The sequence below is a fragment of the Panthera tigris genome, chromosome A2 (genome assembly GCF_018350195.1).
Source record: "Panthera tigris isolate Pti1 chromosome A2, P.tigris_Pti1_mat1.1, whole genome shotgun sequence".
In the NCBI taxonomy this organism is placed as follows: domain Eukaryota; kingdom Metazoa; phylum Chordata; class Mammalia; order Carnivora; family Felidae; genus Panthera; species Panthera tigris.
Genome location: NC_056661.1, coordinates 20,410,107 through 20,431,053, shown reverse-complemented (window position 1 = coordinate 20,431,053; position 20,947 = coordinate 20,410,107). Strand labels below are relative to the sequence as shown.

Below are 20,947 nucleotides of genomic sequence, written 5' to 3'. Positions count from 1 at the left end.
AGGGCAGGGTGGAGCTGTGGGCAAAGCCACAGGACAGCTGCCCAAGCAAAGCAGACTGCTGGTTACACTGAAGGACAGTCAATTCCCTATGGCTGGAGAGAACCCCAAATGTTTGGCATCTCAGCTGTCAGGCCCCAGAAAGGGCAGGGCTCTCCTTGGAGGACTCCAAGTCTCACATAAGCAGGGCCAGCCCAGCAGGGACCCCTGGGCCCCCACCTGGTTCCGGCACCAGGGCTTTGTGGGACATGGATGTGGTACTGAGCAGGGACAGCAGGGACATAAGCCTAGGACGGTCAGGACCAGGGGGAGGGTGGGGGCAGGGGCAGCTGGAAGGGCCTGGTCCGAGCAACATGTGAGAGTTGAGGAGTAAAATCCAGCAGATTCTCTGCCCACAACAGTGTGGGCGTGGAGAAGGCAAGGCAGAGGTGGTGGTGGAAGGATCTGTGTGGGCAGATGTGAGGACTGGCCCTCAGGAACTCTTCATCCACCTTCTGCCCCCAGGTGATGGGTGACAGGGACAGAAGGTGATTCTTCACTGAATATTCCTTGTACCTCCTTAGTTATGAGCCATTTTAATAACTACTTTTAACAAACTATTATTATTATATTAAAATTTTTTTTATGTTTATTTATTTTTGAGACAGAAAGAGACAGGGCATGAACGGGGGAGGGTCAGAGAGAGAGAGGGAGACACAGAATCTGAAGCAGGCTTCAGGCTCTGAGCTGTCAGCACAGAGCCCAACGCGGGGCTTGAACTCACGAACCGCAAGATCATGACCTGAGCCGAAGTTGGACGCTTAACCGACTGAGCCACCCAGGCACCCCTATTATTACATTTTAAAGTAAATAGCTGAAGCCATGGAAAGGAGGGTTGCTCCCCCCGGTGCAAAACATCAGAGCACATCTTGGCCTGTCCAGAAGCTGGGAAGGTGGGCAAATGCTTCCTGGGTCCAGTTTTGCAGGAAGATCCAGAAAAGGCCACACTGGAAGCACAGATCAGCACCACAGGTCCCATGGGATACAGTGCCCCGGTGCTCAGCCACTGGGGGCTGCACCCAGGCCTGGGTCATTCAAGACCAGGGATCCTGAAAAGAGACACCCCAGTAGTCTTGCCAAAATTAGCAAATGAAAATACAGGATGCCCAGTTAAATTTGAATGTCAGATAAACAACAGAATGTTTAGTATAATTATGTCTCAAATATAGCATGGGACATACTTATACTAAAAATTTATTCATTGTTTATATGCCGTTCAAATGTAACTAGGCATTTGTATGTTATGTGGCACTCCTACACTTCAGATATTGGCTGGAGAGGAAGAGCCACTCCTGCAATTGTTGTTTTGTTTTGTTTTCTGTTTATATTTTTAAAATTGTTAACACAAATTTCCACAGCCTTGCTAGCCTGTAACTGCAAATGAATTAACTTAAAAACAACCAATGTCCCTGGCCTGCCCATCTCCCAACACAAGACCTTGTCCCTCTGAGACTCCGCAGTGCTGGGGCACCCCAGAAGGTGCCAGGTTCTGCTCCTGTTTGAGTTCTGTGCCCACTGCCCCCCTACGCCACAGGAGGGCAGCGGTTGCCTGGCTGAGCGCTGTGCCTGAAACCCTGCCTCTGCGCCCTCTGCTGGTGAGCCCCAGATGGCAAGTGCGGGGGTGGGAGGATGCCCTAAGGCCCCGGGCCCCACGACCCAGGCAGTTGGGGGAGAGCTCCTCCGAGACTGGAGGAGGCCCCTTCTTCCACCTCTCACAGTCTGACAGCAGATGACCTCTCTAACTGCCCAGGCTCTGTCCTTCCTGCTTCATCTCCTCCCTCCACACCAGCTCTTTCTGGCTCTGTACACGGTACCTGAACAGGCAATGTTCAGCTGTGTCTCCTCTTGGTTCCCTCCATACCAAGGCTCAGCCTGGCTTTGTGCTAACCAGTAGCTCTTCCGAGCGCCAGGCAGGCCAGCTGTGGAAAAGCCCACAGTTACGGGTCACAGTCGGCCGCCCCTCCTGCCCTACCGCCCACACCATCCGGGTCCTCCCTTGCGCTGTCAGAGGAGCCTGAGTCCCTTGAAGCCCCCTGCTCTCGTCCCAGTAGATCCCCCCTGCTCTGCGGGGGATCCTTTTCAGAGAGGATGGCTTTTTCATCTTCTGTCTCCCCAACCAAGCAGGACTGGGTCTGTCTTGCTGGCTGCCAGATCCTAGCATCCGGCACAGAGCAGGCACAGATCAGAGTCAACAAATACTATGGAAAGGAAGGTTGGGCAGCTGTGGAGGGCATGAGGGATCTCCCTGGGTCAAAGGCAACGAGTGATTTTTTTTTTAAATAAAGACACTTTATTTACAGGTAATACAAAATAAACCACAGGACAAACTACTATGCACGGGGAGGGATGGCCCCCACAATAACCCCCCTCCCCATCCCAGAATAACTTATGTAAAAAATTAAAAAGGCCCTAGAAGGAGGGAAGGGTGGGGCTGGAAGCACCTTTGCTGATTGGGGATTGGGGCCGGTGGTCCTCGGCCATCCTGTTCCAGGGCAGAGTAGACCCTGGCTTGCTCCCTTCTGAGTCCTGCCTGGGCCTAGCAAGGAGGGGACACACTGCGAGGACAGTTGGTGGCTGCTGCAGAGGCTCCCGGGCGAAGGACCCTGACTTCTGACTCTGAAGGGTTGGAATAAGTAGGTAGGTAAGTGGCTGCGGGGGCGGGCATGGGGTTGGGGTTATTGCAATGCTCTAGCTGACTTCCTCCTGGCCCTGGATGTGGGGGTGCACCGGATTCCAGGGAGCAGCTGTGTGGGGGCAGGAATGTGGGGTCTTCAAAGCGACGATGTTGTTGAATCTACCACCTCACGGCCGTTGCAAACGGTGGGGACAAACTGGGAGCCAGACCCTAGGAAAGGAAGTCAGAGATTGGGGCCAACCCTCAGGTCCTTCACAGAGGCAGGCAGCAGGGCAAGCAGGAGTGTGGAGGGAAGTTTCCCGCCTTCACCCCTCCCTCTCCTATCCAGCCTCATCTAAGGATCTCTCCACCTCCAGCCAAGGAATCCCAGCAACCCAAGGAGTGGTCCCCATGTTGAGGAGCTGAGGCAGAGAGCGGGCTGCTTAGGGTGAATGCTGACCTTGGCCGAGGCTGGAGCTGGCCCTGGTGGCGGCGCTGCTGAAGCGACTGGTGGGTGCACGATGGCTAACCACGTTCTTCTGTGGCTGGAAAAGGATGATGTGCAGCTTGGGCGCAAAGAGACAGCCGAGCACCACAGAGCCGCTGAGGCTGACCGACACGCACATGGTGGTGGTCTGCACCTGGGATGGGTGAAGTCAAGGATGAGTCTGGCCCCATGACCCCTGTCAGGCTGCAGGGGTAGGGAGTAGGGGAGATGGTAAGCATCCAACACTGGGTCTTGGTCCATTTGCCAAGCCCCAAAGGATTTCTAGGAAGGTGGGCACAGTCCCAGTGTCAGCCCGTGAACCACCTTCCCAGGGAGATCAAAGTTCCAGCTGAGGGGGGTGAACATGCAGGGTTGCAGGAATGTATGTGTGCATCGGAGTGTGTCTGCCAGTGTGTGTATAAGTGTGTATCTGCATGCATATGCGTGCAGGTATGTGTGTGTGCATGAGTGTGTGTGTGTGCATGTGTGCATGTGTGGATACTGCACGTGTGTGTGTGTCCAGGTTAGTCCTTAGCCAACTATGATTGGCATGCAAATGCAAATCATATGCAAATGCAGGCTGAGTCAGAGCAGATTCCCTCCCCAGCCCTGGCCTCCACCAACCAGGCAGGTGGCCCAGCAGGTGCAACAACAGCCAAACCCAGCCGCCCTGGCCCCCAGCACTGCCCACCATACCTCTGTCCTGGGGGAAAGGGCCTTTGCAGGGGCTCTTGTCTCGATTTTCCTGCTCCTTTAATTGTTAAGATTGTCAGTTCAGACCCTGCTCTACACTCCCAAGCTGAGTGACCTTAGGCAAGGGATTGAACCTCCCTGAGTCTCCGTTTCTTCGTCTGTAAAATGGGGAGAGCCACGGAGTTTACTCCAGAGTCGTGAGGATTCAACAAGATGATCCTCTTACTGTCTAGAGGACAGCTCATCTGTCACCTCTGCAGAGAGGCATTCCCTGACCACCCCCATTTAAAGCAGCCATGGCCCCCTAGAAGGTGAGGAGACCTATGAGACACTCAGTGCCAGTTGGAACTTTGCTTGGAAGCCACCAACTGGGGTACAGTTTCCACCTGCTTAAAACTCCCTCAACCCTATCCCCTAGATCTCCTACTGCTCTGTGCTTCAGCTTCTCTGCCTTTCCTGCTTTCATCTCTCAACCCCAGAGCTGCACAACTCCAGGGGCACTGTGCTACACTGCAAGGCTCCAAGAGGCATCAGAGCATGGTACCCTCTGAGGCCATGTGGCCTGATAGCCCACCATTCCCATTCCCACTCTCCACCCTCACCTCTGCCTATCTTGCACCATTTGTGCCTCCCCTCCTCAACAAGGGAGGTCAATGCACGCCCTCTGCTCCAATCGGCCTCTGTATTGACTGCCCTTCCCTACCTTCTCCATCCAACCTATTGAAACCTGCCTGTCTTGCAGAGCCCAGTTCAAGGACTCCTCTTCCAAGAAGCCCTCCATGATTCTCTCTCTCTCTCTCTCTCTCTCTCTCTCTCTCTCTCTCTCCACACACACACACACACACACACACACACACACACACACACCACATACACACCACACACACACCTCCCTCTTCTGTGCTCTCACTAGGACCTAAACAAGTCAACAACATTTCCTGACTTAGTTCTTTAGTTGATCCCCTGGTCACCCACCCACTAGCCCAGGAGCTACCCAAGAGCAGAAACCAAGTGTCCCCTTCTGCAGCCAACCCCTCCATGGAGCAGGGCAGAGCATCTGCCCATCTGGACATATTTCAGTCCATGCCTCTCCTCGAGCTTAGGGGGTGACATCTGAGTCCTGAAATCTCAGCTCTAACTCCTCCACCTCCTTGTCCATTGTCTTAGTCCCCACTCAACCTTCCCACCTTCCCCTGGGATCCAGTCCCAACTGGGCCACTGCAAGCTGGGTGAGCTTTCAGCCTATTGGAGCCTCAGAGTTATCAGAAGAGTAAATGAGGCACCAGGAAACAAGAGGTCCAGGACCCACCCCCAACCCCGCTGCCACTCTGTGGCAGGTGGCTCACCCGGTAGTCACTGGAGGTGACATAGAAGATGGGCAGGAAGGCCAGCCAGATGATGCAGGTGGTGTACATGGTAAAGCCTATGAATTTGGCCTCATTGAAGTTCTCGGGGCACTTGCGGGTTTTGAAGGCATAGAGCGTGCAGAGCGCGATGAGGAGCACGTTGTAGGCCAGTGAGCCCAGCATGCTTGCATCTCGATGGTTGCAGCGCAATGTCACCACCTCCCGCCGCTCCGGGGCTGTCTCCTTGCCAGTGCCCGGTGCCTCCACCACCAGCCAGGCAGCCACAATGAGCAGCTGGCCCGAGATAAGCGCCAGGCAGATGGCCACCTGTGAGGCAGGACTGATGAAGCGTGGCCGCTGGGCTCCCTCCCGGGCCCCACCGAAGATGCGCGCGATGCGGTTGGTCTTGGTGAGCAGAGCTGAGTAGCAGACAGAGAAGGCGGTGCCCAAACCAAGGCGCCGTAGGGTGCACACAACCGTGGATGGCTTGGCAATGAAGATGAAGGTCATGCAGTAGCAGAGGAAGACACCGCCCAGCAGGATGTAGCAGAGCTCTCGGCCTGAGGCCTTAACCACTGGGGTGGCATTGTGCCGCACAAAGACACCCAGCACGAAGAGGGTGGCCAGGGCGCCTAGGCAGGCGATGGTGACTGGTCCCACGGCCCAAGCATCACCCCAGCGGATGTACTCTTGGGGCAGCTCAAAGCAGCCAGTCAGGCTGGCGTTGGGCCAGTAGCCCAGGCCACAGTCAGCACAAGTGAACTCGTCCAGCCGGTACTCGTAAGGCTGGCAGGGGATGCAGAGCCAGCAGCAGACCTCCCCTGGCTGCACACTCTTCACCTCATTCTGGAGACAGGGCTCACTGCAGCGAGACGTGGGCAGGGGGCCGGCCAAGGGCGAGGCCCATGGGATGAGGCTGGTGTCCAGGGTCAGGCCTTCGGCCCAGTAGCCCACCTTCTGGTAGCGATAGCGCCCACTGCCTGCCCGCAGGTAGGTGAAGATGTTGTAGCGACCAATACCATCACCAAAGCGGTCGAAGCGGACTTCATTGTGTGTGTCAGCTGGGCGGAAGGGGGCTGGAATTGGGGAGGGAAGAGAAGGTTGGATTGGTGGGTAGTCTTGATGTGACCTCCACCCTCACCCTAACATGGAACCCAGACCCCGACCTGAGGCCACTCCTTGTCCTTCTGAGCCCCATCCCAACACTAAAGCTGGACTTAACCCCAGCCATTGTTCTAAATGAGAGGCTACAACAAATCTCAACTCTAAACTCCAAATAAAACCTCAACCTCAAAGCCCAGGCATCTCCACAGACCTAATGTCCACACCAACGCCCAACCATGACTCCCCAAAACCTAGCTTTATGCCTAGTCTCCAGTAACTTCCAACCCAGACCCCAGACCCTAGACCCCAACCTTATCACAACACACACTGCAGCCCTCCCCCCAGACTTAACACGGACACCCTCACACCTAAATTCAGCCTCAGGTCCAGTCCTGGTCCCACTTAATTCTCTTGATGACAAGTCAGCTCTCTCCCCTCTAGTCCTAATACTCACATCAGTGCTAGCTGAACCCCAACTTTAGATGCGCTCATCACGCAGCTCACAAGGCACTTCTCTTCCCCATCTCCCCTCACCCGGGGAACCTCACATCTCCCAGCCAGGCTCAAGAGGAAGCAGGACCCCTGTCATCCCAGGTCCCAGTGAGAAGTTGGGGTTCATACTAGCAGATGATGTGCATAAGGCTCCATATGGTGAATGATGCAGCCTGGAGTCCCTTGCAGGTTCCATGCAACCCCTGCTCCTTCAAGCCAGCCTCAAAGTCCTCAGAATCCAACTCGAGCCCTCCAATAAATCCTACCTAGCTCAGTGGGCTGAATTGAGCCTTGCTCTGATGGCAACCTCATGCACCCGAGTCCAATCCTAACCCCTCCCCTGATTCTCCCACAACTCTGAATATAAATCTCATTGGAATTATTATTCATCTTAACCCTGGGCCAGTAGGCTTTGGGGGCCCTGGCACTGCTCCCCACTCCCTCCCTCCCACTGCTCCTACAGTGATGCTTCCTGAAGCACAGTGATGATTCTGAGGCATTCATTTTTTGTAAAGCTGGAATGTTTATTAAAATAAATTTTGGTATGAAGAGACTGTGGCCACCTTGAATAGAAAAATCAAGATGAGGAATAGAATTTTCCCAGAAAATAGAGTGCCACCTGATGCTCACTCTCAACCCACCCTTATTCTGACTCCCACTGATGTTTTGCTGCCTGAGAATGGGCTCGAGGGCCCCCAGTCCCTACTCTCCGCATGATAAAGAGGCAGGAGGGAGAGAGAGAGCAAGGTTCAAATAGGAACTAGAGACCCTCAGTGCAGGACGAGGCCAGAAAGTGAAACCTCAGCCCTGGCTCCAGTTGGAGTCCCCTCTGTCTAGCCATCCTTGTCCTGGATCACATCCCAGCCCTCCCCCACCCCGGGGTGACTCCCTCACTTGCTGTAGGCTACGTTTTCTTAGTCAGGTAATGGAACCTGAAGACCCGATCCCTCTTGCCTGCTGAAGGCCAGAAAACTGCTGGACACTAGCCAGCCCCATTACCATCAAACTTGACATTGAGCACGAAGTCCTTGTAGAGGCGGCGCCCGTTGACAGGCCGCATTGCATCGCAGAGGTGTGTGGTGTTGGGGCAGAGGGCTCGGTGCATGTTGTGCAGTGCATGGGCCATGGCATACACTGCGTTGACCACAAACATGATCTTGGACTCTTGCTCAAAGGGCACGGAGCGCAGCGAGTGGGCTGCACAATCTCGCCGCCGGAAGCTACAGCTAAACCTCTGCTCCCAAAACTCACGGAACCAGGGGTTCCGGCTGTTGTTCCAAGGGTCCAGGCTCTGGAAGTAGGAGGCAAAGTCGCTGATGGGATAGGAGGCCAGCTCGATAGTGATGGCGCCCTCAGCGGCCCCCTCGCTGCCGGCCACCACGCTCTCCAGGGCACCCCAGCCATCACTGGCCACCCAGGTGAAGCTGGCGTTGAGACGCCGGGTGGCCGCGAGGAGCTCGCGTGCGTCCTCGGAGCGGGTGAACAGGACAGCCACACGGGCACTGGGCTTCTGCAGTAGGGCTCGCACCACGCCTTCGAAAGCTGCGCGGCTCATGGCACGGCCCACCTTCTCCGAGGTGGCCACACAGATGTTGCGGGCACGGGCCTCCAGCTCAAAGGCTTCGATGCCTGTCTCACCATAGTCACCCTCGGATGCCACAGTGGACACATATGTCCAGTTGAAGAAGCGGAGAATCTCGGCCATGGCCTTGGCTTGGAAGAAGTCGGGGGGCACAGTGCGGGCAAAGTAGTCATAGCGGGACTTGTCGCTCAGCTTGGCACTGGTGGAGGCATAGCTGATCTGTGGAATCTGAAATAGCCGCAGGAGGTTGGCCACCTGGGGGACCAGTAGAGAGGGCCAAGATCAGAGATCAGGTCAAACTCGAAAGACAAATGTGTTCCTCACAGCTACTCGACCTTGGGATCAAGTGTCTGTGTAGTCAGCCCTGAGGTCTGCTTCTCCCCAAAGACCCATACCCTGTCTTGATGTGTCTTCCCTCTGGGGGTAGGGAGTGTTCCACTCCTTCCCAAGGGCTGGGAGAGAGAAGACCTAGGGCTGAGGCGCCTGGCTCCGGAGCCACACCAGGACCCCTCTACTGTCCCCCTTCAGATGCAGAGCAGTAGCAAAAGTAGGGAAGGGAGGGCCCAAAGCTTGGGCTGGGAGAGGTTGGTACTTGGCTGCACAGGGCAGGGGGCAGGGCACTAGCTGGGATGCTCAGGGCTCTTGGGCTCTCTACCTATTTGGGGCAGGTAACCTTTCCCCAGAGTCCATCCTGATGGAATGATGGAGAAAGAAGGAAAAGGCTTCCTCAGGAAAGGAGACCCAGATCTTGGCTGCCATCGGATGGCTGAACTTGAAATAAACAAGGCTTCCTGCTTACCGCTGACCACCTGGCAGGCCATCTCCTACCCTTGGGTCCCTAGGACCTGCCCGCTAGAGTGGGAGACAGACAAGGACATGGTGGGATGGGTAGGTGAGAGCAGGACAAGGCCCAGGTTCCACACGTGGGAGGTAGGTCCTGCCTTTGCACCTGGGACACAGGCTCTTACTCTGACAGTCTCAATGCCTTCTCCTCTCGTACTTTCTGCCTCTGTGTCCCTGGGCAAGTTAGCAAACCTCCCTGAGCCTCGGTTTCTCATTCCTGCCTGATGAGGCTGCTGAGGAGGGAAAAATGAAAATGCATGTGAGGTCACAGTGCCGGGCAAAAGGAAGACGATAGGGGTTTGGGCAGGAGAGATGGGGCTGAAATGAGGAGGAATTATTAACAGGCAGGTTCAGCCTAAGATGAAGGGCTGGGCCTTGTTTTGACTCAGACAAGGAAAAAGCAGACCAATGTTGAAGTGTGGGCCCTGGTACAGGAGGCAGGCAGCTTGGGGTGGGAGGAAAGTAACTGGACTAGAGATGAATGCATGGAGCCCTAAGAACTGTGGAGAGGGTGGATGCTGGGAAAGCACCCTGGAGGCCCCTGAAAGCATCAGCAGGTGGGATGTGGCAGATGTGGGTGCCAGCACAGCCATACCTGTCCAAGTTGCTACTGGCCACCTCCAGCAGCTGGGACTAGCAGAACAGGTAACTCACTTCCTGCAGTAAGAGGATGAGGAGGCCTCCCCCATCCCAGGTCAGAAGCTGCCTCCACAGTTCAGACTCCTGCTTCATTTCTCCTGATTAAGTGTGCCAGGTCAGGGGTCCTGGCCCTGCCTCTGACTGCAGTGCCCTTAGCTGGCCTTGTAAAGGAAGCTGAAGCCCCAGCCAAGGCCCTCTGTGCAAATCCTAATCCTGATCCCAGTTCTGGCCTCATCTTCTGGCAACCTATTCTGGGCACCAGGCAGGTAAGTGTCCAGGCAAGAGGTGGGACCCAGTCAGGGAGGGGGAGGGTCCCACATGGGCTAAAGCAGCCACGCATGCCCACGGATATCAGCTGGGCCAGTCTGTGAGAAAGCAGGAGGGAGGGTCTCATTCCCTTACCTTCCCACCCCTGCAAATCCTGTCCCCCCAAAGACCCTAAGGGACCCTCCCCCCACTTCACCCATTCTGCTTCTCTTCCTCCGGGGGCCCCATCCCTGTTTCTCTTCTCTGGGATGCTCCTGGCTTCTATCTTTCACCCCTTTCTAGTCCATGGAGAGGTGATCTGACAGAGCTGGAGGCCCTTGGCTGTGAGCTCTAGGTGAATGTCTCCACTTTGCCAGTGCCTGCCACTCTTCAAGCCTCAGTTTCCTCATCTGTAAAATGGGTTAATAACAATAGCAGTTAATATTGATTATGCCTCTGACACAAGCTTTGCATGTATTACCTCATTAAATTTCCACCGCAACCTTAAGAGTGGCAAGTGTTATGAGTCCTGTTCTGTAAGGAGGAAACTGAGGCACAGAAGAGAGAAATAGCACCCAGTGTCACATAGTATGTCTGGGAGCCAGGATTCACACCTGGGGTTCTGATCCAAGAGGCCTGGCTATTAAGCTTCTTAGGACTCTTTAACATCAGCTGTGTGTGTGTATGTGATGCAAGTGGGATGTTTTCCTTATACAATTTCTAAAAGTCAGCCTGCATCATGTGACAGGGGCACTTTCTTGGTATTCTGTAAAAAGCTACTTAAAGGAAGCTCCTCGCCCCCCTTCTAATACATGGCAGCCTAGAGCCCCTGCTCAAAGGGAATTCTGGTCCCCTGCCTCTGGCCTCCCTCCCCAGTCCCCATTTGGGCAGCCCCACATACCTGAATGGAGACGTCGCTGTAGGAGCCGCCAATGACACCAGTGATGGCAGTGGGAGCATCACCGTGGGTGGCATAAGAGCCGTCGGGGCAGATGTGGCGTGAGCCATCGGCACCACGGCTAAGTGAGGCACGCACGAAGTCGAGTGCCTGCTCCAGGGCATGTGTGTCCTTGGAGCAGCTGTCGAGTATGTGCGCGCCCAGGCGCACACCCGGCAGCAGGCGTGGGTCACGGTTGATGCGGTCCAGTGCAAAAAGCATGGCCTCCAGGCGCTGGATGCCACGATGCTCATTGACAGGCCCACACTCCTCTGCCGGGCCGCCCTTCTGGTGTACCGGGAACAGCCCACCCAGGACCAGGTCCCCCTCCAGGGTCAGCACCTTCTTGGTGGGGCCCTCAGCCACAGTGCCCCATAGCAGAAGCAGTGCCAGGAGCCCAAGCAGTGATCCCATTGTCCCAAAGGGGATGGATGGGTCCAGCAGACCTGGGCCTCCAGAGGATGAGGGTAGAAGCAGCAAAGGCAAAGAAAGGAGAAAACAGGGACCAGGAAAGGACAGGCAGGAAGAGAGATAAGAAGGGGCCCAGCTCCTGCAGAGAAAGAGACAGACAGACAAACAGGGAGAGGTGGAACCCGAGAGTGGCTACCCCTTCTGACTCTGCCGTCCCCAATTCCCTCACCTAGGGACTTTCCTAGGGAGCCAGGGAGAGGTGGTATCACTGACTAAGCTGAGAAGCTCCTGAGACACCCATTGACCTGTTTCTCAGCCTTGCCCTCATCTGGGTCTTTAGATGGCCTCTGTGCCCATTCCATACTCAGCAGAGAGGGAGGGAGGCAGAGAGTAGAGGCCCAGACATAAGTTAGGAGAACTCAGCTAACACCAATCCTGCTGTGAATCAAAGAGTGTCCAAGACCTTGCACAAATCTCCCAGGACCCCAGAGTCAACACCTTTGCAGCAGGAGCCAGGTTAGAGTATAAACTTAGGGGTCCAATCTCTATCTTGAATCTTGCATTCCCAGAAATGAGCCATTGTGCCTGAGAAACCACCACAGAAGAGGGAAGGAAAAATCTCCGAAGGGTAGTCTCCAACTCCTAGAGAGCCTGGAACCCAGGGTGAGCACCCAAGGGTCCTAGCCTCTAGTTCTTAAAAAGCCATCCCCAGAGCCCCTGACTGAGGATGTAATAGAGACTCTAGACCCTGGAAGTTTGACAGCAAGGTGGAGAGGTTGGCCCCAGGGAGGGAAACTGAAGTGGCCACAGGTCTTAAGTCAACAGGAAAAGTCAATGTGAGCATATGTGTGTGTCCAGGGACAGGGTCAGTTCATCTAGTCAAAATCTCAAAATTGCTCAAGGTGAGACTTTTGGGCACCTCAGCTCTGCATAGAATGCCGTTTGAGACTTTATGCCCCTGTGTTTTCTTCAGCTCAGAACCAAGCATCAGAACCATCTCAGAACCATCTCTAATCTCCTTATCCTCATCCTTTCCCTATCCTGTCCACCCTGGCCCTGGCCCTCAGGGACCCCTCCTTCCCTCTTCCACTCTGCACTTCATCATTTGTGCCCCAGCTACCCTCCCAGATGCCCACCCCACACAGGCTCTCACAATCACGCAGGCTTGGGAAGGCTAGGAGAAGGAAACTGAGGCTGAATAAGGTTAGCCACTAGTTCAAGGACCCCATGTCCTGGCACAGAGACTGGGGTTCTTCACTTTGCCCCTCAGCTCCCCAGGGTTAACCTCCCACTGGTGCCAGGGCAAGGAGACTGGGATCCTGTGGGTACCGGGAAAGCAGCAGTTCAACCAGGCAACCAGGAGAGAGAGGCAAGCATGAAGACCAACACAGATGAGGAAAGGACCCAGATGGGGGCTGAGGTCCAAACGGGTCAAAACCACAAGCCTCCCACAGGGGCGGCCAGGACCCAAATTCAGACAGGGACAATACCCTGAAGGGAGATAGAATCCCAGAGGCGGGCAGCCGGGGGGCCTGGGCAAGGAGTGATTGAGACCCGCAGGCTGACACAAAGATAGAGGCACAGACAGAAATACAGACCAAAGGATGTAAGGAGAGGAGGAACGAAGGAGCGTGATGCAGGGCGTGCGTTCTCTGGGGAAGAAAGGCGGGACGCCTGGGGTTGTCTTCCCGCTTCCCAGAGCTCCTGGCGAGCTCTGGCTGGACGCCCCGGCCCGAGCGCCCCAGAACTCGAGGGCCCGCGGGACGCTGGGACATGGGGTCAGGCTCTATAAGGTCGGCGGCGGCCGCGGCACCACGGGCTTACCCTACCTGGCGCGCCCGACTCCGGCGCGGAGAGAAACGGAGAGGAGCCGGGGGCGCAGGGTTCCAGCTCTCGCTCACTAGCTCGCTCTCTCGGCAGCTCTGCGCTCTCCGTCCGCTCGCTCGCCCGGCCGCTTTCAATCGCGGCCCGCCCCGCCCCTGGCCCCGGCCCGCCCCCAGCCCCTCCTCCGTTCCTCCCCACTCCGGATCTCCGGCTCCCAACCCGGCCTCCGCCTCCCTCCAGACTCCTGCACCGCTCCTTGCCCTGCGCCTCCGGCTTCTGTTCTTCGCGGGGCTTTCGTCCCGGAGCTGTCCACCGCGTGGTGCTGAATCCTCGGGCGCTCCTGCTATGCGCAGGAGCAGGTGCCTGCCTATCTGCCCCCTCTACCCCGCGGTCAGACTGCATCCCACAGAGCAGCGGGCACGGGACAAGGGACACGGGGCTGGTAAGGTCACTGAGCCCCAGGAGGTGCGCACAATGTTATGGCGTTCCATCTTTGAGAGCGGAGGGGCTAGCCGTAGGGTCCAAAGGTGCCATTGGGAGATAGGTAAGGGGGCATGTGGGAGATAGGTAGAGAGCTTAGCCTGCTGCGACGAGTCTTTCCCTGTCCTCACATCCATTCTCTCCATCCACAGACTGCAGTTCAGTCCACATGCCAGGCCTGGGGTAGGGGCATATGTCTTTGGCCCCACGTGAGAGCTGGGGCCTGAGTCACTAGAAGAAGAGATGGGGGGGCGGTCAGAGGAGAATGGGGCCTCCTCTTCCTGCAGATGACCTTTAAAGCTGCTATCCGCCCCCTATACACACCCCGCCCTGACCTCCTCCCCCACCAACCTCCACTAATCCCCACCCTCATATACAAATATTTATGGCAAAGATACATCAACCTGGGGTGTGTGGGGGGTGCTACAGAGCCAATGACTAGGGTCAACTCTAAGGGACATGCTGGGGCTGGCAGGGGATCTGGGAGGGGAGGAGGGGTGGAGAGGAGGCTCCTGAAACTGGCTGCTGCGTAGGAGGGAACAGGAGCTGGAGCCCGAGCAGAGGGAGGACAGCTCTGAGAAGATGCTCTTGACTCTTCTTCTCTCCTGCAGCAGAATGGAGAAGGACGCCCCCATGGGTAGAAGGTGGTGGATAAACTGCAGCCCCTGATTGTGCTGAAGGGTTCGGGGGAGGGGGCCCACACCCAGGTTTAGCCCTGGAGCCTGCATGAAGCATGCACACACTAGGTACTAAGGCACACAGCATCCCTATATCTGCTCCCCTGGCACTGCCCTTTCTTCCACAGGTGTCAGCAGAGGCAAAGCTAGCTCAGACACATGCTAATGAGCCCATGCCAAGCCCAGGTCCCTCTGGCACATGCACCTACATGTGTGTTTGGCAGTTAGGGGGGAGGGGTGTCACCAAGAAAGGATAGACTTTATCCCAGGATGCAGAAACCCAGTACCCCCACTGGGTTGGAAAGAGCACGGCTGTGAAACACACACATCAAACACAAACTCCATTGCTAATGGGAGGTAGGTGAGGTGACAGCAGAATGAGGGTTCAGAGCTGTCAGACAAGGCTGGGGAGACAGATATGTTGTCTTCCAGCCCTGGCTGCTCTCATCCTCTCTGGCTGGTTCAGAGCAACTGCTGCCTGGGGTAAGTGAGTGATGAGCTGGCCCTTGGACCAGAGGGGTTGATAGCAGCAGGGTGCTGAGGTAAGAGGACCACACAGCAATCCCTGCCCCCCTCACTAAGACAGCCTCACAAAAGACACAGGGCTTTAAACACAGCACCAGTCCCAGAGGCCCATTATGCGGCCCACAGAAGTGGCCTACACAGTCCCACTGCAGCACATGGACATGCATGTATGTTCACATGTATGTACCCAGCTATGCAGCCACCACTCCCAGCCGTGCACACAAAGACACCTAGCCTTACAGAGTTGTATATATGGACATGGCCACACACAGAGAAGTACATGCAACTATACGCACAGATGTACACACAGCCATAATACATAACTTTACATGCAGACAAACAGCTGTATATATAGACACCCCATCATATACATATAACCATACACATGGACATATCTACACATATATAACTAAACTCACAGACACAGATGCACTGACCTATAGCTTTACATGTGACACACAGAAAAGCACATAGCTTTACATGTGAACACACAATACAGCTGTATACAGACACACAGCTACACACAGATAGATGTATATGGACAAAGCCCCCACAGTGATGCTCCTAGACAGCCAGTCTCACACCTCTGTCAGTACCATCACATATAGTTAAGACACATAAAGCACAGTACCACGTGCACATAACCACATAGCCATCCACACAAATACAGCCACACCCAGCCACAATCACTTCCTAATGCCTACTTGGGCACAGCTTCACCTGAGACCACCATGAACAGACCCACCTTAGTTACACACACAGAGCCAAAGGCATGTGTGCATGTGTGTGCAGTTACACACAAAGGTACACAGACACTGGCAGGCACAGCAGGGATGTCTTCACCTGCTAACTAGATACCAGCATGAGCATGGGCACACTTGAGCTACAGATACAAAGGCATCCCTTGGAAGCAAAGGCAGGCTGTGAGCTCCCCACTCCTGGGCCCCAAAGGGCACCCCATGCTTGGCCCTTACTCCCCTTGACTTGCTCTGCCTGTTTCCCAGCAGCCTGGGGAGCCTTTGGGGCTGCTGCAACGGAGAAGCAGCTGTCAACTGGAGCCAAAGAGCAGGGAGTGGAGGGCCTTCAATACCCCGCTTCCTCCTCTCACCCCAGGGTACCTTGACATATTCCCTCCTCTCCCCAGGCTAGGGGTACTTCTGCCCACCCCCAACCTATCTGCACAGGGCTCCTCAGGGTGAAACAAATACACAAATGCACAGCCCAAATCCAGGTGAAACAAGAAAATTATACGCTTTATTCTGGTTCTGGAAGCTCCAATGTGAATCTGAAAAAAGATGTCAGAGGGGCAGTAGCCCCAGGGTCTGGGTGCAGATTACAGTCCCTGGCTCCTTTGGCCCTGGGAGCCAAAAGTGTGGTAAGAAGGCTTAGCTAGAGCCCAGGGCAGTGGAAATCAGGTCCCCCTGAGGCCCCAGGCCCCACCCTGGGCCTGAGAGGTGAAGGAGGAAGAGGGCTGGAGAGTCTGCTCAGTTCCTTAGCGATTGCACCCCAGGAGGGTATGAGCCTAGGGTTACTCCTCACCCTTCTCGGGGGTACTAGGTTCCCGGGGCCACTTGGCAGCCCCTAGGAGTTCAGCCTCAGGGCTCAGCCTTGGCTCTCCCAGGGGTCCCTCGCCTTCCAGGTCCAGCTCCTCAAAAGATGAGCCACTGGCGCCCGACTCGCTATAGCTGTGCTCACTGCGGGTGTCACCATCGTCCCAGCCACGGCTGTTCACCCCAGGGGACAGTGTGGCAGCTGAAGTCTCCCGGCTGCCAGGACCAACCTCCAGGCTTACAGAACTCGTGTCACTCATCGTATCAGCTCCTGGACCAGGAAGAGGGAGTACACATTAGCTAGGACCCCCATGCCCTCCCCTCCTCCAGGGAGAGGACAGAGGCCTTATCACTTGTTCAGCAATCCAGCATACATAGTGTGCTCATGAATAATAAAGCGGGCCCTGGCTCAGGAGACTCTTGCAGCTGGCCTCTGGCCTCTGCCCTGAGCAGGGCTGCACTGACAGGGCAAAGGAAGAGAGGGTGAGGGAGGGCAGTCAGCTGTGCACTCCTCTCCCTCCCCTGAAATAGCCTCACAGCTCCCTGCTCGCCCACAAAGCCTGCTGCCCCACCCCCACCCCCCAACAGTCCATTAAGGACCACTCAGCCCTGAGGTGAGGAGCTAAGGGTAGAACAAAAAGACTCAAGTACTGTCCCCTCCTCCACCCCCCATTTCAGGCTTAGAGAAAGGTTTGTTCAAGGCCAGCTACAGACAGTGCCTACAAGGCATGAGGACAGGAGAATGGACCAGGAGGCCTACTCTCTTGTCCCCTCCCCCATGCAGGGCTCCCCAAGGAGCAGCCGTATCCAGGAAGGCAGCTGGCCTCAGCCTCTGGCCCACAGAGCCCTGATTTGAGGAGGCAGCTAGGGCAGGAGTGGGATGGAGAAGTCCTAGGAAACCAGCTGCAAGGAAGGAGGGTACTGGGATAAAGCATTTTAAAGGCTTTCTTCCCATATGCATGGGTCATCCCAGAGGAGCCCTTAAATATCTCCAACGACTGGTGATTCCTGAGCCGCAAGGCAGCAGAAGGGGACCAAGAGAGTACTCTGAGGGCAGCTGGAGAGCCCTGAGACAGGGGTGATGGTCCAGGTCCCTCCCAGTCTGTTCCTCCCACCCCTAACACATCCTCCAGGCAAGCAGACACTTCATCTGCCCTCTTCAGGAGCAACCCTTCAATTCATCTCCCCAGATCAGAGAAACTGACAACAGTTGGCAGGGGGCAAGGAGGGACAAAGAGCTCAGGCCTGCTGTGTAAGAATCCAGATTGAGAGAAGGCTGATATGTCTCCCTTCCTATGTGAGAGGGAGAGGGGCAGCTGTCAAACATCACAGAGGTGAAGGGTGGGCCAACTTCCCCAGATCCTGTCTCCATGGTGATGCAGCCCCGAGCCAGGAGCAGCTGGGGAATGCTTGGCATTTGGACTTGGCCTGGAACTTACACTGTGCCTCAGATGGGGACTAGCGTAAGGATGGGGAGACTTGGAGTCCGCTCTCCAGTCCCCTTGGCCCTGAGAAGATGTCCTTTGGGCCAACTGGCAGAGGTGAAGTGGACCCTGGAAGTGCCAGGCTTCTGGTCCAGGGCCCTCTTCTGGCTGGGCCCCAATCATGACGCCCAGAATAGAGGCATCCATGAGTGACCTTGGGTTACATCCTGAGTTATGGGTGGTTCCTTCTGACTCTGGGGCAGGACTCCAGCCTCTTAGTCACTCCTTAAATGATAATCAGTGCACCAGGGGCTGTAGGCCTGAAAAGAGCAAATGAAATGGGGCCCCCAGGCCCCATTAAACTGTCATGTTCCACCAGCCCACTTACCCAATGGCTCTCTTGGGATCTGGATATGGGAACCTGCCTGCTTAGCTGCCAGCTGCCTTCTCCTCCCTCTCCCAGCTCCTAGGCTAGGGGTGATCAGAGGAAGGAGCCCAGGGAGGCCCCTTCAGGCTGGGGCCCAGTATGCTGGGATAAGGACAGCCCCTGGGGACATTTCTGGCAAATGAGTCCAAGGCAGGGAAGTGGCATCCCTCTAAGCCTACCAAGGTCTGCACCAGAGGAAGTTCCAGAGTCTTGGGCCTGTGTCCCAGGGCACAGGAGGCCTGGCAAGGAAGAATAGCACCTAAGTCTCTAGGGCTGCTGGGGCAGGGAATGAAGCTACCACCTTCACCCCAGTCCCTCCTTCCTCCAATGCCCACAGCCAGTGCAGGGAGATCAAATATTCATTGCTTCTCTGGAGCTAAATAATACATCAATGTAATAACAGGCATAAGGCAGCTAATCATCCCCTTTCACCTCCTAGCCCAAGTGGAGGCCCCAGTAGGGAGGCAGGCAGGGGCAGGCCAAGCCCTGGGCAGCCAAGTACCCAGCACACACTGCCATGCAAATGACATGCACCTGGCAGACACATGCTCAGAGTCCGCCCTGGGTGTCAGGGCAGACTCTGTCAGAGGTGGGCAGACCCCTTGGTGCCCCCACCAGGGAGTGGGCCGGCAGGCTAGTGGGGAGGACAGGCCAAGGCTCTGGGGGCGTGGGAGCCACGGCTGCAGCCAGCTGCAGCAGGTGCCAAGCAGTCCTTCAACACCCCTGGCAGGCAGTGTTTGGGAGAGAAGCTGGGTGGGTGGGCCAAGGACGGGGGCCGGGGTGGGGTGTAAGCAGCACAGGGAGGTTGAAGGAAGGTCAAGGCACTCCCCCTTCCTTTCCTGGGGACTGCCTGGGCCTGGTGACCTTGTGCCATGTCTTGTGCCCACAGTAGGGGCACTGAAGAATGTCTGCTGGGCTCCACCAGGCGGGTGGAGCAGTGCCCCATGGAGATAATTAAGTGGCAGATGAAGTTAACTGTGTTGGACACGGCCTCTAGGGAGTGGAGACTGACTCTCAGTACCCCCACCCCCTGCTACAACGTACACCACTCTAGGGTGACCTTGGCTATGGAAGACTGGCTGGGCAGACGAAATCTAAAGAGAGAGGGACAGCTGCTCTTCTCCAGCCCTGTACCACTCCCACAGGTCTTGGGCCTCCAGAATCGATTACACAAGGCTCCACGAGCATGGACAAGGGCTGGATTCCTTAGGATATTACCAGCAGGCCCCCTTGCTCCTGGGAACAGCCCAGGGTCGGAGAGGTGATGGAAGGGAGGGGGGCTGAGAGCAGGCAAACCACCAGCTGGCCTGGACTTGGGATATGAAGGCTGGCTCTGGTGGAAGGGGCAGGCACTGATCTTCTGGCTGCCCTCTGCATGCTCTCTGGCTGCTCTTCAGAAGGGAGAAAGCATCCTTCTTCTGGCTGGGTTCCATACCGGGGGACAGGAGAACAACCTGTTCCCCTCTGTACCTTCCAGATCCAGTGCCAGGCTTACTCCCTGATGAGCCCCACCCAAGTGATGCTTTTCCCAAACAGCTGCATCCACCTCCCATGAGCATCCAGCTGTCTGTGAGCTCAGTTTCCAAGAGTACTCCCTGTTGCATCTGAAGGGAATCCAGGCAGGGTCTTTGTATCTATGTTGCCAGGGGTAACATGTGTAAATCCACATCTACATGGATCCATGTATCTGGAAACAGGCAATTCTGCATGTGGGTCCGGGGTAGGCACGTCTCCTTCCTCCACCTCTGTCAAGCTTAGCCTGGACACCCACAGTGCCAACCCAGCCATGGAGGAGTCTCCTAAACCATGCCCCACATGTCCAGGGAGAGGCTCCACAGAGGGCCCCACCATCCATACCTGTGCCATCCATCTGGGCGTCAGTGGCCTCTGTGGGCCCTCGGCTTTTCCGCTCTGTCTCCTTCACCTCAGGCACGTAGAAGTCTCCCTGCCGTGCCAGCGGGCACATGAAATAGATCTGGTCTTGCTGGTAGATCTCTAGCCGAGGGTGGGCACACAGCTTCCGCCCCTTGTTGGAAAGTGGCAAAAGGTGGAATGAGACCTATGGGGCTTCTGACCCACTTGTTCCTGAGAGGCCCTAGGAACTGTCGATTGTGCATTCCCTCCCAGGGGGCTGGCTCTGTCTCCTAACTCAATCTCCCCCAAGTGCCAAACCTCTGCTGAGGGAGGCACACACAGAGCACCCTAAGAGCAGGGCCCCATACTCCAGGAGGCAGTGGTCTAACAAACAGGAGTCCTTTGGACAACACCCTGGGGCGGGTGCTAAAAGAATCCAGGGGCCTGGAACCACTGGTCCTATCTGTATGCCTGAAACCAAAAGACTGTTCCAGAAAGCAATGGTCTCAAGGAGCCATGAAGCTTAGTGCCCCAGACTACCCCAGGGACAGGGACACCATGAACTATGGCCCCAGCCACCCAAGCCAAGCCAAGTTGTGACCTGCTAGGTTTCCCATCCCAGGATCCTCAGGCCCTGACGTCCCCTCCACCCTGGACAATGTTGACTGACCCAGAGATATCAGAAAGGAAAGGTCACTGCCCCTGACCTTTAGGCTTCCAGCTCCTGCCCTTGCAGACATGTTACTGACAAACCCT

The 20,947-nt window shown here is 56.0% G+C and overlaps 2 protein-coding genes across 5 annotated transcripts in view; both read right to left on the bottom strand.

Annotated features, from left to right (window-relative positions):
- Positions 1–2,268: 2,268 nt before the first annotated feature.
- On the bottom strand, positions 2,269–13,362 carry GRM2 (glutamate metabotropic receptor 2). Of its 3 annotated transcripts, none has more exons than XM_042979050.1 (6): positions 10,984–13,362; positions 9,323–9,430; positions 7,772–8,609; positions 5,177–6,252; positions 3,111–3,291; positions 2,269–2,881 (listed from the first exon to the last, which is right to left on the bottom strand). In XM_042979050.1, exons 1-6 carry the CDS (start codon positions 11,431–11,433, stop codon positions 2,808–2,810), a joined length of 2,727 nt encoding a protein of 908 aa, XP_042834984.1. In that variant the 5' UTR covers positions 11,434–13,362; the 3' UTR covers positions 2,269–2,807. The 3 variants fall into 3 exon arrangements, with proteins under 3 accessions (XP_042834984.1, XP_042834985.1, XP_007082033.1); XM_042979051.1 differs by lacking the exon at positions 10,984–13,362 and adding an exon at positions 9,793–10,945; XM_007081971.3 differs by lacking the exon at positions 9,323–9,430.
- Positions 13,363–16,162: 2,800 nt separating this feature from the next.
- The window catches only part of TEX264 (testis expressed 264, ER-phagy receptor), a 30,842-nt gene continuing 26,057 nt past the window's right edge, over positions 16,163–20,947 (bottom strand). For both annotated transcript variants that reach the window (XM_007081973.3, XM_007081975.3), the window contains 2 exons: positions 20,195–20,363; positions 16,163–16,757 (listed from right to left, as the gene is read on the bottom strand). In XM_007081973.3, coding sequence (XP_007082035.1) covers positions 16,465–16,757; positions 20,195–20,363 — 462 coding nt within the window. In that variant the 3' untranslated portion in view covers positions 16,163–16,464. The remainder of the gene's footprint in view (positions 16,758–20,194; positions 20,364–20,947) is intronic.